General features: G+C 36.6%; 1 protein-coding gene across 5 annotated transcripts in view; it reads right to left on the reverse strand.

The window, feature by feature from the left end:
- The window catches only part of SBF2 (SET binding factor 2), a 249,473-nt gene that overhangs the window by 68,499 nt on the left and 165,339 nt on the right, over nucleotides 1-15,635 (reverse strand). For all 5 annotated transcript variants that reach the window (XM_035328948.1, XM_035328950.1, XM_035328949.1 and 2 more), the window contains one exon: nucleotides 544-612. In XM_035328948.1, coding sequence (XP_035184839.1) covers nucleotides 544-612 — 69 coding nt within the window. The remainder of the gene's footprint in view (nucleotides 1-543; nucleotides 613-15,635) is intronic.

Consider the following 15,635-nt stretch of genomic DNA (forward strand, 5'->3'; position numbering starts at 1 on the left):
CAGGTTACTTTATTTTTTAATTCAGGTCTGGAACATTAAAAAGTCATCATGCTTCTTATATCCGGGGACTCACAACTTACTAAGTAAAAAAATTCAGAGTTAAATGTAAGTAGGGGACTATTTTATTACACAAAAGATTTCAGTGAACTTTTTGTGAGAGAGATGGTATGAGATCTCAGTACTCCTATTGAAACTAGAAGTCTATAGAAGTAATTAATGATTCTATGTTTAATGCTGCCTGTTCTCCCTGATGGTGAAATCAAAACTTATTTTAGCTTATTTCAACACGCATGATACTCCATGCAAAAGATTTTTTTTTTTTTAATTTACCACTTTTTGGCAATTATAAGAGGAACTAAAATCAGAAAATAAAACAAAGTCAACCTTTCCTCATAAAAGACTTTCAGTGACATCAGTCAACTTCAGAACAAGGCTTCCTACCCATCATGCACCTTCTGTCATCACTTTCTTCCTTTTAACTATATGTAAACTAAAATTGCACAAAATTGAAGTAGTTTTAAATGAAGAATAATAAAAACTTACCCTATAGAAAGCAGTTGTCAGGGGTAACAATGCTGCAGCAATACTATATTCTTCTGAAGATGAACAATCCTTCAAGAGAAATATAAGAAGGAAATTAGCAATCATTTTCCATTTTATGCATTACATAATTTCACTTCTGCTTCACACAGTCCCTCTAACTATCCTTCCTAGGTATCTTTTAATCACTTGAAATAACATAAGACTAATATATATGTGCACGTGTGTACATGTGCACATTTTCCCTTGCTTTTGGCTAGACAGGTTTTGCTATGATTGTTCTCATTTAAAGAATTTATTAGCCTTTATTAGCCTTTTTTTCATTTCTATATCTGAATCACAAGTTCACCAACATAGATTACATATAAAAGGAAACAAACAAACAAAAAAAGGTAGCTTGCTTCCATTTAGGTCCACAGCAAATTTGACTGTTAAATGGAAGTGATGTGCTGACCAACAAATGTACTTTCAAATAATTTATACGAAGAAACTGACTTTTATTTAATATGAAATAATCACCTCTACTACAGCTTGACACAAGATTAACTTTAAAAGAAGATGAAAACCATCTCTTGTCAGTCATGGAATGCCTCACTCAACTGTCAAGTGTGTCATACGTCTCTCTAGGCTGAAAAGGGTATGCCAAAGTAAATCAGCCAGTAACTGTGCTGATGAAAATAGTAATTTTATTATGGAAGTCTTTTAATTGGTAATAATTGGAATGTAACTTAATATTTAAAAACAAAGCTGATTGAGTTTTTAAGACTTTCGAAAAACAGAACAAAAATATTCATCAAGAGTTTGAGAAAGACTCATTTTTTATTTCTTGATTTTTTTTCATTCGCTTTTTTTCTAACGCTGGAAAATAAAACAATGCACATAGCTCTAACTTGACACATCTATCAGCAATGTGCCCCTGCATGATGAATGGCTAGACATTTCCATCTGAATAACTCATTTCAATATTATTAATGTTCATGCCCTTCATCCCAAACCATACTTCCATTAACTATACATAACATTCAACCAAATTCCAAAATTGAAATATCTCAAGTGTTCCTCTGCCAGACTTTTCATGTCTGCCTTCTTCTCATTGTATTTCCTCCTTGGAGTTGTCTAGAACACAACGAAGAAAAATTTGGCACCTGCCAACTGTGACAGCAAAATAGAAAATCCACATTATTGGAACAATCACGTTAACAATGATCATTAGGACGGTAGTTGTAGTACCCTCGGTGCTCCTTCTCAAATGGCTGCTGACTGATTATGCAATGCAGGCTAAAACCATAGACTAAAAAAGCTTGTTACAAGACTATTTTTCTTCTCATACTTTAAAAGTCCATTTCATCCTTTCCAATAATAAATACTTCATCTTCTATTAATAGAGCTCAGCTAAACAAAATATTGCTGGACATACACAGTCAAACATTATGGCAGATAGAAAATTACTTACATATGTATTTTGCATGTATATGTTGTAGGTAGACAACAGGTTTAGAGATGAGCAGCTTTACCTTTGCTTAGAGCTATTGAAGGCTATAACCTGTCTAACTCTTCATGAATGCATGTATACTAACTGTGCATGGAGAACAAAAGATGTTCAGCTGCTCAGATTTTCTAACACATTTCAATCTGTTAGAGAAAACCAGTATGAAAAGTAGACACTGAAAAACTTGATGTATGTTGTAATGATGCCTTTCAGTATTCTGACATGTGAATACACAAAATTTGTATGCAGAATCATTTTATGCTGAAGTCAAAACAGTAACACCAAAGGACATAGCCTGAGCTGCATTTCATTCTCAATATCAGCATCATTTTCTACTGTTATCCATACTTCCAATCCCCATTTGGAACTTTGGATATGTATTTGTAGTTTTAAATAAAGATATGAAAAATACTAGTAAGAAAACTTCTCATTTAAAATCAGACTTTACAGCCCTTAGGAGTACTCCACAGTTTTCAAGGAAATACGTATCTTTTTTTTCTGTATGTGCTTATTTATAACCAGGTACCAAATGATCCATCCTGGTTATTTCAAGATATCTACTTAATCCTTTAGCTCAAGTTATTTATAAGAGCTTTTGGCTTTTACCCCAAATATACATAAAAATATCTTTATTAAAACTGAGCAATGTATCTTCACCTAGAGAGCATCCAATATACCAAGAGCTAACATATGTCTCAAAGATATATATCACAGCCACATAAACAACATAGTGTATTATTTTTCCATTCCTTCTTGCAAGTATGAAATTCTCCACATATTCTATGTCAGCAGTACCCCCTGGACTTGTGTATGAATGTATTATCTACATATATTTTCTTCTCCAGTACATGTAAAATGATCTGTTTGGAATTAAATATAATACCGCTGTTTTGAGAACAGTGAAATTAACCAAGTATTCATCTTCCTTGTGGTAGCATGACAAAATGCCACAGTTAACAGAGCTGTTACACTGAAATCACAGCCTCTCAATTACAGGCAAACCAAAGCACTGGAAATGTCGTATTGTATTTAATGAATTTAGGCTCTTGAAACAAAGCAATCCAGCTGCTTTATACACAATAATATCTTTACCAATCATGAAAAATATCTCTTTCTACTGCTACAGAAGTATACAAATCAAATACTGTAAAATAATTAGAGCTGTTTTCTTATGTTGTACAAAATGAATCTGAAACACATGGGTGGGGACGGTTCAAATATTCTCAGCAAATCAGTTTCTTTGAAACAATGTCTAACGACATTTGGACTTCAGTCATGCCATGTGCAGAGTGCTTTGAGTACCCACCTAAGTCAGGTGAGAACCTGACATATATTCTGGCAATACTGATCACATATTTCTTTGATAGGTAGTTGCTGAAGTCTAGCAAACTGGAAGTGTTACAGTAATTTGTGTACTTTTCATGTACTTAGTATTGCTAAACTGAATATAAAAGAAAGTAATAAAATCAAAATGGTTTTCCTTACATTACTTACTTTGATAATATCTGTGATTTAATTTTATGTTCTACTCAGATTATGTATGCAGCAAAACTTTTGTGGTTAGATACTATCATCACATTGCAGAAATGACAGCTAGAAGTTGCAGAGTTGGGTTGCTTGGGTTGGATGCCCGGGTCTGGTGGCACACAGGAAGGCATCAATGGCTTCTGGAGGCTGGTAGGTGCCTTGGGCTTCCAATACTACAAAGGAGAAGTAACTCTTCCATTCTGGTTTTCAGAGCAAGTACTGACCTGAACTTTTGTTTGGAAAACATAGCATGTCATCATCAAATTGAGATGCCCTCCACAATCTGATCCTCGCAATGAACAGCCAAGAAAAGACACCCAAGGAGAAGGTTTCTTCTTGAGCTGCTATTCAAGGTGCAGGCCTGGATTCAACCACTGTTGATGTTCCACTGGCTATAAGAGCAAGCTGAAGTGAGTGAAACAGCAACAGTTAAGCACAAAGCTACATATGTTCTTGAACAGGCCACAGTAAATAGCAACTGAGATTTACGGATTTCTGCTTTCTCTTCGTCACATGATAAAAGTCTAGTAGAGACGTATTAAGTATTTCGTAACATTTGGAGTTTCCTACTGAACTGCAATTTTCCTCTTAAATCCATCTTGATAGTCTTTCTCATTAAGTGCTGGCTAATACAGATTGTGGCTGTACTATGCCATGCTCTGCTGTGAACAGTAAGCTTTTCAGACATCATGTTTTTAATAATCTATAGAAATCTGAGTATGCTGAAAATTTAGGACCCAACTTCGCTTTACAAGCAGCAGCACTATAAATAAATGGAATTACCTACAAATCTATTGCATGAAATGAACGTGCAATTCAAACTAACGCATTCAAACTAACAAGCTAAACATGCCAGTTTTGGTCCTTTCCCCCCCCCAGTACAGCATGATGTACACACACTCTATTAAAAATACTGCTGAAGTAACTCTCAATGCTGCGTTGCACCTCCTGAGAAGTACTGGATGCTGTCAGTTTTCATGGAGACCAAGACCATTCATCACTATGTGTGACTAAGGCCATAATGAATCAAGAAAAAATGCCATAAACTTTAGAGCTACATGTATTTTTGAAGTACTAAGAGAAGAACTGCTAACTCAGCATGTGTAAGGTAACCATAAACTATGAACATTGGCTACAAATTACAGGTATAATACTCGTTTCAAATTCCCAGATGATTTCAGTGGTGCCAGGATTTAATTTTTATTGTTACAGCTATACTATGTGGGTAGAGTTCTACTGAATCTCAGCATTTTTATTGTTAATGCTGTTTATATTATGGAAATACTTGTGACTATCAAAACCAAGGCAAAGTCAATTCTTTTCATCTAAAGCAGTAAGAGAATTCAGCAGTCCAATTTAGAAAAAAAAAAGTCCGTTTGTTAAAAGGAGTAGGGATCATCATGTCAAACTACAATTTAATTCAAAACTAGAATTTAATTTTAATGAGCTGATTTTAGATAAATCATTTATTTTCACTGGATAAACTGAATAAACCTTTTGCATCTATATATAAATATGTTAATGCAATCAAACTATAAAAATGGCAGTCTATCAAAACCATAGGATCCATCCAAATTTATCAAAAAAGCGAAATAAAGATATTCTACCACCTCAGAAACACCCACAGAGCTATTACAGACATCATCTACTACAATCTCCTACTCCCCTGAATAGAAAAAGGCAAGATTTCCATTCAAATATAGATGACTACAAAGTCTCATTCTGACTTGAAAGAAGCACTTAAACTAATACACTATCGGATTTAAAAGAGAATACCTATTCCGTGTTGATCAATGGTATGACCAATGTCCTTTATATCCAATCTCAGTAGAGTTAAAAATCCAAGTAAATAAAGTACTAATTTTACAATATACTGATTATATCTAATATAATTATATGCTGCCTTGAAAAAAAGCATACAAGAGAGACCAATTTGGAATTTCCAGTGTGACTTTTAAGAGTATTTATACTGTAAGATGTAACTCTACCGATAAATCCATCCTCTGGAGCAATACTTGAAAGGACATTTTGTTAAAATAAATGCAAACATAACACTAATTGATTACATTACTTATTACCACCAGTTAATAATGAACTTCAAATGAAATTTTATAATCTGATTTTTCTGACAACATCTAATCTAACATCCCTGCTCACTGCTGCTCTCCTTTATAACGAGATCAAAGATTTCTGTTTGTCATTAAAGGTGAAATCCGACTTTAAGACAACTAAGATTTTGTTAAATTAGATACAATTCTTCCATGACTTCAGAGACAGGATGGGAAGACATACCTAGAAGACCCATATAGCTCATAACCTGGGGACTGATCTACCAACAGAACTACAAGAATATGAAACATGGAAGATACTGCCTTATGTTACTGCTTATTGAGTATTCGATTCTCATTACTTTTAAAGCTTCTCATTTTGATATATATCATTATAAATTTATTAACTTAGAAAATCAAGTCTGTCTTCATAAATGACCCTAGTACATTTTAAGTTTGTTACCCAATAGCCCAAGATTTTACCTTTTGTTCTACTTAAAACACTGTTACAGTGATACTCAGTAAATAAGAACAAAAATACAAACTCTTACTATCTCTTGTTTCCAGGCTTATCATTCACTAAAATCCTGCTGTAATCTTTTGAAAAGCGACTTCTCAGATTGCTACCTAGTCACTGTCTGACAGCAGGAATTTGATACAAAGTCCATATGGGACAGAGTTCACCTGCGCTCTCAATTATGCCAGACCTAATACTTCTTTCATCCTCTATCACCATTACATGACAGTGAGACTGTTGCACGTTAGTATGGGAGCCAAAGCAGACGACAAAGGAACGGCACCCAACCTGGAAGAATCCTCAGTGATTTGTTTTGGCATTGAGGTATTTCTGCCTGACAACGAGCCTTCATAAGGACCACTTCATTAAGGAACCTTTCACGTCCGCAATGTGATGCAAGATGTTGTAAATCTGCCATTTGGGGCAGCAGCAGAACTAATTCTGTACTGCAAGAACAGGAGAACCAATTCTGCACTTTATTTCACAAAGTGCTTCATATTTGGCATTACCTGGCCCTGAATTCTCATAGGTTCATCTGTCCTTGAAATGCAGAAGGGACAGAATTTAATTAATGCAATTTAGATGCAATTACACATACAGATAACTTTTATTCATTTTTTAATGTTTCCTTTTGCTTTGCTCTGCATGTTAAGAAGTTAACAATGCTGTCTATTTTCTCTATGCAGCTTCATTTTACTTCTGATCACAACAAACCAATACAAGAAACAACATTCTACTCCAAGAGCTGTTGAGTCCCTCTCTCCCCACCCCCTTTTTCTTTCTCAATAAATACATTTCCGTCTAGGATTTAGATTACTCATTTCCTCCTTCCCTAACAAATTAGGTTTAGGAAATCAAGAACCTCAATTTTTTTGTGCATAAATTACACATTCTTCACTGGATTTTTACTGTACCCCAAAGGAGTAAAAATGTGTAACTTTTTTTTTCAAGATACTGATAAACACAAGAATGCCATCCCTTGCGTCTAAGCACATCTGAGTTTCTTTAACAGAAATGCCATGCATGTTTCTGAATACTGTCATGAGGCCCATGGCAATAAAGTTCAACATACTCAGGCTGTAATCTTCTCCCAAGGAAATGGTTGGGATGCCAAGATGCCTTTTGACTTTTATTTCACAGCAGGGCTTCATTCACAGTGACTCTGTCCAAACCTTAAACTACACCAGCTGTGATACAATGTCCTGCAGAGTAATTTGTAAAAACTATTTGACAAACAACCCTCAAATGATAGAATGCATTGCAATTCATGACTGAACAGTGATCAATATCCATTAACTACTCGGTTGGAAAGGGGTGATTGATTCATAATGTATTTCCACTGCAGTATATGTCTAACACCCCTGTAGACTGAAGCACTGATGCAGTGATTGCAAAACATAAGTACAGGATACTTTGTAAAACACTTTATAGACAGCCCAGTCAATTGAGCTAGCAAGTAACACAAAAAGGATTAAAATATTGAAAGAGCTATTAAAACAGATGCAATATTGCCATATAGTCCAATTACCTCTTAACAAATCAGTCCACAAACACTTGTTACACATTCCTATGCATTCAAGCATCCATTTGGTATGCAGCAGCATCTCTTATAAGCAAAGTCACAAACTTTCAAACATGTAAGAGCATGTTCACCTTCCTTAATTCTTCTTCTCTAAATTTCAAGGGATTTTCTAATTCCATATACTTGCAATACAAATGCACCACATTCTTAGTGCATACTCTATACGTTTTTTATAACTTACTATGAATTAACACTTTTTTAGCATCAGAGTTGTATGAGTATATAAAAGCAATTCACTGAAAAGTGAGTTTTTCACTTTAGAAAAATATTGTTTGGATGGAAATGGAAATTTATAGCTATTTTCTGAAATGCAAACAGTCAACACTCAGGCCAAACAACTGAATTACCAAAAGGCTCTGGGTCTGATTTACTTTGGAGAGATTGAACAAACAGTGGTTGATGAAATGCAACTTGGAAGTAGTACTTTTCCATCAAATGCCACATGACGGTAAAACCCTGTCATCCATCCTAGCACCCTGTCCTGCAGTATCTTGAAAATCTCCAGTGGCAGGGACTGTACCACATCCCTGGGAAGGTTGTTCCAGTGATTGACTGCTCTAACTGTAAAAAAAAAAAAAAAAAATCTTTTATCAAGATAAAACCTTCCCTGGTACGTAAAAGTTTAGATCCTCAAAGGAAAAGTATGCAGCAGATTATTTTTGATGGTACAATGATTTTTAATTATGCAAAAAACTCTCACTGATGTCATCTTCGAAAAGAGAACTTTAAAACCTAAAGTTTTCTTGTATGAGGCTAAGTTTTTACAGGCACTTTGTCAATTATGGGTGATTTTCTGGGGAAACACAAACAAAACACTTGGACAAGACCTTCAAGGAACAGGTTCAGATGATCTACAGGGAAGGAGGACTAAGGAGAATCCCATGCTTTACTGGATGCGGAGGGAAACTTATGAGAGATGAGGAAAAGGCTGAGGTACTTCATGCCTTCTTTGCCTCAGTCTTTACTGGCAAAGACTGACAGTTGTTCTCTGGATACCCAGTACCCTGAGCTGGTGGAAGGGGGTGGGGAGCAGATTGTGGCCCTCGCAATCCACAAGGAAATGGTTGGCGACCTGCTACAGCATTTGGATGTACGCAAGTTGATGGGGCTGGATGGGATCGACCCAAGGGTGCTGAGAGAACTGGTGGAAGAGTTGGCCAAGCTGCTTTCCATTGTTTATCGGCAGTCCTGGCTATCGGGGGAGGTCCCAGTCGAAGGACGTGGGAGTACTGGTTGACAGTCAGCTGAATATGAGCCAGCAGTGTGCTCAGGTGGCCAAGAAGGCCAACAGCATCCTGGCCTGTATAAGAAACAGTGTGGCCAGCAGGGCCAGGGAGGTGATCGTCCCCCTGTACTCGGCTCTGGTGAGGCCGCTCCTCGAGTACTGCGTTCAGTTTTGGGCCCCTCGCTACAAGAAGGACATGGAGGTGCTTGAGCGAGTCCAGAGAAGGGCTACGAAGCTGGTGAGGGGCCTGGAGAACAAGTCTTACGAGGAGCGGCTGAGGGAGCTGGGACTGTTCAGCCTGGAGAAGAGGAGGCTCAGGGGCGACCTTATCACACGCCACAGGTACCCTGAAGGAGGCTGTAGCGAGGTGGGGGTTGGTCTATTCTCCCACGTGCCTGGTGACAGGACGAGGAGGAATGGGCTAAAGTTGCGCCAGGGGAGGTTTAGGTTGGATATTAGGAAGAAATTCTTTACTGAAAGGGTTGTTAGACACTGGAACGGGCTGCCCAGGGAAGTGGTGGAGTCACCATCCCTGGAGGTCTTTAAAAGACATTTAGATGTAGAGCTTAGGGATATGGCTTAGTGGAGGACTTGTTAGTGTTAGGTCAGAGGTTGGACTTGGTGATCTTGGAGGTCTCTTCCAATCTGGATGATTCTGTGATTCTGTGACCTTAGGGAGCAAGACTTATAGAAAGCATTTCCAGACACATGAAGAGCAAGAAATTGAGAACAGAAAGCACAAGCTGACCAGGGAACCACATGCTGTGTCCAACAAAGACTCTACCCTAAAATTCAGGAAAAGGTACAAAATGAATTGCCTTGCTTTGTTCCTGTTTACAAATATTAGCAGTCTTTAGAGCATAGAAATCTCCAAGGAATAGGTAAAATAGACAATATTGCAGTTGAATTGAATGGATGCTTAGAACGAGAGGAAATGCAAGTATTATGAAGTACCTTGACATCAGGAACCAAACATTATAAGAAAAACACCTGGCAGAAGTTAACAGATTTACAGTAGTGATATTAAGTTTCTTAACATGTAAGACTGATGGGAAAATAGGAAGGGGAAGAATATCTTGTACCAAGTCAAAAACATTAAAAACATTGGTCTTACCGAGAGATACACTCAGTAAGCAAAAACTAACAATCAAAACAATTAGAGAGTTTAAGGATCTCAACCAAGAGAAGGAAAGCATCAAGAGAGTACAGAATAAAGATGCCCAGAATAACTAAGAAAATATATAAAGAGAAAACAGTACGCATAACAAACAGAAAAAAAAATATGAGAGATGTACATGCATACATATAGATACACACACACCAATTGCATCCACAGGCTTCTGGCAGGTGCCCCTGGGAATCCACGTACACGTCTGTGTGACTGTAACACTGCCTCCGGGAGACGCATTTTCCACAAACTGCCAAAAGTGGAGTTTCTTTTCAAGATGTGTTTGTATTTGACATCTTGTTGCCGGACAGCTTCAGCTTTTCTACACCAACTTTGATAGTACTGAGAAGCTTTGCTGCAGTTTTGGCAGAGGTATCAGTTAGCCTGTGTACAGCTGCACCAAAGGACAAGAAGAATGACAATGACCAGCTGCTTCTGGAAGAAGTTTTCTTGGATCAGCCTCATTGGTGCAGCTCCATTTGTGGATTCATGAAACAAGTGTCAGCTGCTGGAAGCAGATATTTCTGGGTTGATCTGCAATGGCTGCAGAATTTCAAGGATGACAAAGGGCTTTTTTTTACTTTTTTTTTTTTGTGATTCTGCCTATTACAGGCTTGTGACACTTCAGAAAGTCAGCAATGGCTTTTCCATGCTAAGGCACAAATGACACGTTGTAGTAGTTACAGTGGTGAATTTGATGGAACCTGAATCCCTTGTTGCCAGTGCTGCAGCCAGACCTCTCAGTTCCTTAATAGACTGGAATCTAAATTGTCTATTGCCTTTCAGAAAGTAGTTGCAATTTTAACAACTTTAATACAAGTTGCTGTAGGAGTTGTTGAATCCAAATTCAACCTTAAAGAATATCAGAATAGGCTTATTCCTTATCATGAAAAAAATCACACTACTAAAATCATACTACTGAAGCCATTATTGGAAATATCCCACTTTTCAGGGAGGAGGGAAGAGGTGGTAGAATGGGACTAAAAAAAAATACTAACAAAACAACAAATTTATGGCTATATAGCCACTGTTGATAAATTCTTTCAAAAGGCTAAATGGCTCATAGAAAATAATACCTAAAGCAAACTGGAGAAACTGAAGGACATATGTTGGGCAGGGTTATGGAGCATGTTGTTCAACAATGTCCATCTCGATTAACACATCAAATCTGCGTGAGCAAGAAAGAATGCTTTTGAAAAGCCTTGAAAGCTCAAGAGATTCAGACATTTCAAAAGCTGCTTGATGTAGTAAAGTGTTCCTCCCAAGCTAACATTCATCAATGACATATATACATTCTAACAGAAATATTTAAACTATGGAAAATAAAACTTAGAAAAATATAGAAATTTCATTTAACTTATTGTGAAGTACGTTAAGTGTACAGGTTGTACTTTCCACTGCATGAGTAGCACCTTCTTTCTTATGGATACAGGCTTTATTTGAAATCTTACACTTTTTGTGGTTCAATATGACAGTTATGGTAAGTGCACATATCGTGTGGGAACTGCATTTCTGTGAAGCTGTTATTAAAACTTAGTGCCTTTAATGTTAATGAATGCTTGTTTTTCTAAGAATACAGATCAAAACAAGTGTGAAGTATTTCTTGTAAGGGAGAAATAAAGACAGTGGCAGAAACTGTAAAACAATTTTGAACTGACAACTGTAAAACAATCCTCCACTTCTTTCAGCCTTAAGGCTTCTTATATTAGTACTTCTTTTTGGGAATTTCAAATGGCTCCAGGAAATCTGAAGATTAGAATACTTTGAAGCAACTCCTCCACTTGGTCACAGAAGTGAAAAAGTAAGCTCCCAAAATATACTGTTTTGTACATCTAGTTGAAGATGCTCGGATGTTCTTGATACCAAGATCCCACTACACAGCATGATATGGCACTTGCAGCAGTACTACTGGATCGACCTGAGAAATAGCACATGAACTGAACAGCAAACTTGCTACATTATCAGTGAGGTGAGGAAAATTGCAAAGATTTTAGTGTGTGATTAGAAAACATTTTCATGTGTCACAGGTGTGTAGAGGACTGGCAGACTCCTCCGTCTGACCAGGCAAAGCTCCTCTGGCACAAACATTACACAAATTACATCTTGTCTGAAAATTAACTCACCACTCTGCAGTCAGGGTTCAACCTGCAATTGATCTCATTTGTTATATTCTATTTACACTAATGAATTTAAAAATTAAATCCATAAATATTTACATCACTTTGACTCCTCTCCAAAACAGTCTTCTCTTTTTTCCCTCTCCTTGGGTATCGCTGAAGTTTAGACCTCCACTTATAGTATTTTCATTAAACTTTATAACTGGGAATAATTGCAAGGCAGTAATCTGCTTATTCCATATTTTTACAACAACATAGGCACAATTAAGTATTTTTCTCTTGTAACAACTAATTATCTATGTTTATATTTATTTTTGGAATGAATTACGTAGAAAGCTGCAAGTGCCAAGAATTTGTAAGGTAAAATGTTTTGAGAGATTCGCTGTATTAAATAAAGGTGTATATGCAATATTTACATACAGTTGTTATCCCATAAAATATGTTAAACTTGATAAACTTTTACAAATTACAAGAATGCAAAGATTAAAGGTTCTTACTTTTGTTGGTGATAATGTATCAACTATCAGGTATACAACCATAAAAATATTTTTCCAAGTTTTCCAAAGAATTCACCATTGCCTTCAAAGTTCATGATTTTTTCCTGACTTTAAACACGACACTTAAGTGTCAGCCAAAATTCACCACTGCTGTAGCAATAGGACAGAGGTGCTTCACATCAGATGTAGGTGAAAATCTCTGAGCAGTGGCACAGGTTGCCGAGAGAGGCTGTGGAGTCCCCCTCCTTGGAGATCTTTAAAAGCTGCCTGGATATGGTCTTGGGCAGCCAGCTCAAGGCAAGGCAGTTGGAACAGATACAGTAGTCAGAAAAGCATCCTACCTGCCTGCTTCTACTAGCATACCAGTGATCGCTGAATTGAGATAAAGGAAATCTATATGGTAATATTGTAATCTTTGTATGATCACAGAAGAGCATACAGTACTGCAAACATTTCTGGAACAAATATGTAAGTGTCCCATAACCCCAGAGATTCAAATCATGATATGAAGAAATATTAAATTAAGGAAACACCTCTCAGTTATCACCAAAGATAAAACTATTTTGCAATAACAATTAATAAATTTAGTTGTCTGTCATGAGGAAAAAAAAGCCGGAGAAATGACTATGGATTGATGATAAAATAAACACAAGACATTTCATATTTATTAAAAAAAGACTGCCAAATGGTGACTGCCAGACACAGTGAAAAGATTAGAGAAAAACTGAAGTGTGAAAAAAAAAAAAAGGAAGAAAAAAAAAAGAAAAAAAAAGGAAGTCATCAGACATACAGAATGTGAGACCTGGACCCTAAAATCATCAGTGATCTATCTAGGTAATAGCTTAAAGCTCAGAAAAAGTAAAAACTTCAACGGTTTAACTTGCCTGGAAAACCAAAAATACACCAACCCCAATATCCTTCCACCCCACTAAATGAGACAACTTACCTGTTCTCTTGGTCTTAGACACAGAAAATCAACAACCTCAGCCTTAGGTTGGACATGATGATCTTTTGAAGTTCCTTTCAACCTGGGCTGTTCTATGATTCTACGCTCAATACGAGAAAGTAAATAACAAAAAGGGTGAAAAAGAACAGAGAGGTTTTCTTGTGTTGAAACAAAGGGTAGAGAAGAATAAAAAGGAGATGAAGAAAGAACATAGAACAAGCTTCCAGACATCCATTCCTGAACTCGAAGCTGCATGCTAAGAAATGTATCAACATTTTTGGATATTAATACATATTAGAAATGCTGCTTACTGCTCTAGTTTTTCTATACAATGCCAACCAAAATTCATTTTCATCTAAGCACTTCAATTTTTATTTCTAAAAGTTACATATTCATGCAAAATTGTGGATAGAGCCACGTGTACAGTGGTACAGTACAAGCTAAAGGTTTTTGCAATTGATATTAAAGTTCATGATCAAATGTTGCATTTTGTCTTTTCAGTAAGTTTTGAAAGACTCTCCTCAGGAAAATTATTACAGAATTTTTAATGCATTTAGCTTATGACTTAACATGACTTAATTGGCAATTAATTTGTTTGAGATTTCTTTCTTGTTAGACTAGTGCCTGAGTAGCCAATGATATTTCATTACTACTATGAAGATTACAAGCTTTACCAGAATTTCAACTACCCCCAGGGACCTCTAAGGTCAGATTCTTTTTAATGATCAAAAAACTAAGCTACAGATTTTTTTTTGTTGTTTTTATTTTATTTTATTTTGTTTTATTTTGAAAATCCAATAGGAATAGATGCAGGAGATTCAAGGTTCTTGTTTGTTTGTTTGTCTTTTTGCTTGTTTTCTGTTGTTGTCTTTTGGTTGGTTGGTTGGGTTTTGTTTTGGTTAAGATGGAAAATACAGAAGAGGCCCTTTGCCAAAAATTATCAGGAAGCATGTGACACTCCTTACTATAATCCCTCTCTTACCTAGCAGGCATCTTTATTTCTCTCCATGCTCTCTTATGCATACGTTATCTGTAACTGAAACCAAAATTTTTAAGCTGTTATGGAAGCAATATACACCAAGAAAACATGTTATCATAGAATCATAGAGGTTTGAAAAAACCTCCAAGATCACCTGGTCCAACCATCCCCCTACCACCAATGTCACCCACTAAACCATGTCCCTAAGCACCACGTCCAACCTTTCCTTAAAAAGTCACCATTCCAGGGATGGTGACTTCACCACCTCCCTGGGCAACCTGTCCCAATGCCTGTTGACTTAGGAACATTCATTAAATAGGATTCGGTTGAAGATGGCTTGGAAAAAAGCCCCCTCTCCAACAAATCCAAACGCCCTTCTCCAAAAAATCATGCTATATAACAGTATTTATGGAGATGGACAAAACCTGAATAGAGGGCGAGTGACATCAAAAGTTTGTGGACAACACAGAAAACTTCGGGCTGCAGAAACTTTCACATGCTCTTGTGGAAAGGCATATCCAAGAATGAGCAATTCTCCCCACATTTTTACTCTCAAGTGACTTCACAAGAGATAAATTTCAAGTAGACTATTAAAAGTGATTTTTTGGATTTAAAAAAGATGATCAGAATACATTTATTTTAGTATACCTGCTCTTAATTGTAAGAACAGAATGCCCCCAGTTTTGAAGTCAGGAATGAGTACCACCAATGGCACCATGATTAGACCTCATGTAGGATCTTTCATCTCTCCGTAAGATCATTGTTCATGAGTAGTTTGCTTGACTGATTTTAAGTGAATCAGTGCTGATGCCTATTGTTTTCATATGCATGTTTCATCTTCCTTTTGATATTAGAAATTACACAAGATAGATCAAATTCATATCTGTTACATGGCATTTTATACTAAATTATCCTTACGCAGTTCTTTGCAGTAAGCATGTACAAAATGCATGTGGCAGTCTGAGTGCCTTTCTTAAAAGCTTAGCTGAAATATAGACAA

The sequence above is a fragment of the Oxyura jamaicensis genome, chromosome 5 (genome assembly GCF_011077185.1).
Source record: "Oxyura jamaicensis isolate SHBP4307 breed ruddy duck chromosome 5, BPBGC_Ojam_1.0, whole genome shotgun sequence".
In the NCBI taxonomy this organism is placed as follows: Eukaryota; Metazoa; Chordata; class Aves; order Anseriformes; family Anatidae; genus Oxyura; species Oxyura jamaicensis.